The sequence below is a fragment of the Rhagoletis pomonella genome, unplaced genomic scaffold (assembly GCF_013731165.1).
Source record: "Rhagoletis pomonella isolate Grant_MI unplaced genomic scaffold, Rhpom_1.0 Rhpom_scaffold_00003, whole genome shotgun sequence".
NCBI lineage: Eukaryota > Metazoa > Arthropoda > Insecta > Diptera > Tephritidae > Rhagoletis > Rhagoletis pomonella.
Genome location: NW_023458557.1, coordinates 34,618,879 through 34,620,391, shown reverse-complemented (window position 1 = coordinate 34,620,391; position 1,513 = coordinate 34,618,879). Strand labels below are relative to the sequence as shown.

The following is a 1,513-nucleotide window of genomic DNA, read 5'->3' as shown; positions in this document are numbered from 1 at the left end:
CGCAGCCGTGCTTGTGGAAGACGAGCAAAAGCTTGAAAGGAAGCGAGCTTTGAGGGAGCTCAGGGACGACAGCGACCCGTTTTCGATGCAGGAGATAGTTTTTTATCCAAAATTTTCGCTTCCTAAATCCCTTTGTCGTGAACTAATGCATTAATTGGAGCCACGCGACCCTCAGAAGTCCGCCATCCCTTTTCTAATAAGATTTTTGGGGAGCCTGTATTTCTACGCGCATGGTTCATACCAGAAGTGTGCAGGAAACAACTTCCAAATTGCGATGAGCCAGCCGTCCGTGTCGCGCGCCATTCATCACATCTCAACGCTAATAATGGAAGTTAAGGGCGGCGAAATAAGGGTCCCCAAACCTTCAAATGAGGTTTTGGAAGTTAAAAAGCGGTAATAAATAGAATTTTTTAAAAAAGGTGAATTCAATTTATGTTATATCATTACTTTCAGCTTTTATACGGCATTTAAGATTAAGGGAACGATAGGTGCTGTTGACTGCACGCACATAGGCATAGTCGCTCCATCATCAACAGACCCAAGTAACCCTCTATGCATGTATATGAACCGGAAAGGTTTCTACAGCATTAACGTAGAGGCTGTAAGTGTTACTACATATTTTTTTTTACATACGGTAAATGATAGATAAAATTAAAAATCAAAGCAATGACAATTCTGTAAGAAATCTAATATATTGTTATACAAGTTTCTTTCTCGATAGGTATGTGATCATCGTTTGGTGTTCACGGCTATAAATGCAAGATTTCCAGGATCCTACCACGACTCCGGTATTTGGACTACATCCCCAACACTCGTTCATCTAAGAACACATAGAAGCCAGTGCGATAATTGGTTGTTAGGGGACCAGGGTTACCCACTGGAACCATGGCTTCTAACTCCAGTGGCAGAGCCATCGAATGCAAAAGAAGTGACATTCAACACCCTACACGAAATTGCGTAGAAAGAGCTTTCGGTGTTCTGAAATCAAGATTTCGGTGCTTAACAAAGCACCGTATTTTGCATTATTCCCATGAGAGAGCCGGGAATATTATATACACAACATTCTTTTGAAACACGGCTCTGCTGCAGACTTGGGTTTCGAAGCTCTGGACGAATTTGAGGAGGATGTTGCCACTAACGAAGTTGCAGAAAATGCTAATTTGAGAGAGGGTGCGAGAATTAGAGAAAGATATACATATATCTTCATTATAAGGTATGCATACCGGGTTTATTAATTAAGAATGTTACCAATACATTTAGTATTTTTCTATGCTCGTTTTTGCAGTTTAATAATTCAGCAACGATGTAACCGTACGTTTGCAGCCCTGAAGATTTTTGGTTTTAAGGTTTAGTTTTTCTTTTAATTTACATTTAAAACTTTCACCAAAATATCAATTAATATTATCATTATTAATATTTTTGTTATTATTATTATTACATTTTACTATTATTGTTATTACTATTATTATTAATTACTATTATTACTTACTATTATTATTAATTACTATTATTA

At 37.5% G+C, this 1,513-nt stretch overlaps 1 protein-coding gene across 1 annotated transcript; it reads left to right on the top strand.

The window, feature by feature from the left end:
* Nucleotides 1–325: 325 nt before the first annotated feature.
* On the top strand, nt 326–961 carry LOC118736192 (putative nuclease HARBI1). Its single transcript, XM_036466282.1, has 3 exons — nt 326–393; nt 454–601; nt 722–961. The coding sequence occupies exons 1-3, from the start codon at nt 326–328 to the stop codon at nt 959–961; spliced, it is 456 nt and encodes a 151-aa protein (XP_036322175.1).
* The last annotated feature ends 552 nt before the right edge of the window (nt 962–1,513 follow it).

Coding starts and splice junctions, on each gene's coding strand:
- LOC118736192 (XM_036466282.1), top strand. CDS start 326: ATGGAAGTTAAGGGCGGCGAAATAAGGGTCCCCAAACCTTCAAATGAG. Junction 394..453: donor GTTTTGGAAGTTAAAAAGCG/GTAATAAATAGA, acceptor CATTACTTTCAG/CTTTTATACGGCATTTAAGA. Junction 602..721: donor ACAGCATTAACGTAGAGGCT/GTAAGTGTTACT, acceptor CTTTCTCGATAG/GTATGTGATCATCGTTTGGT.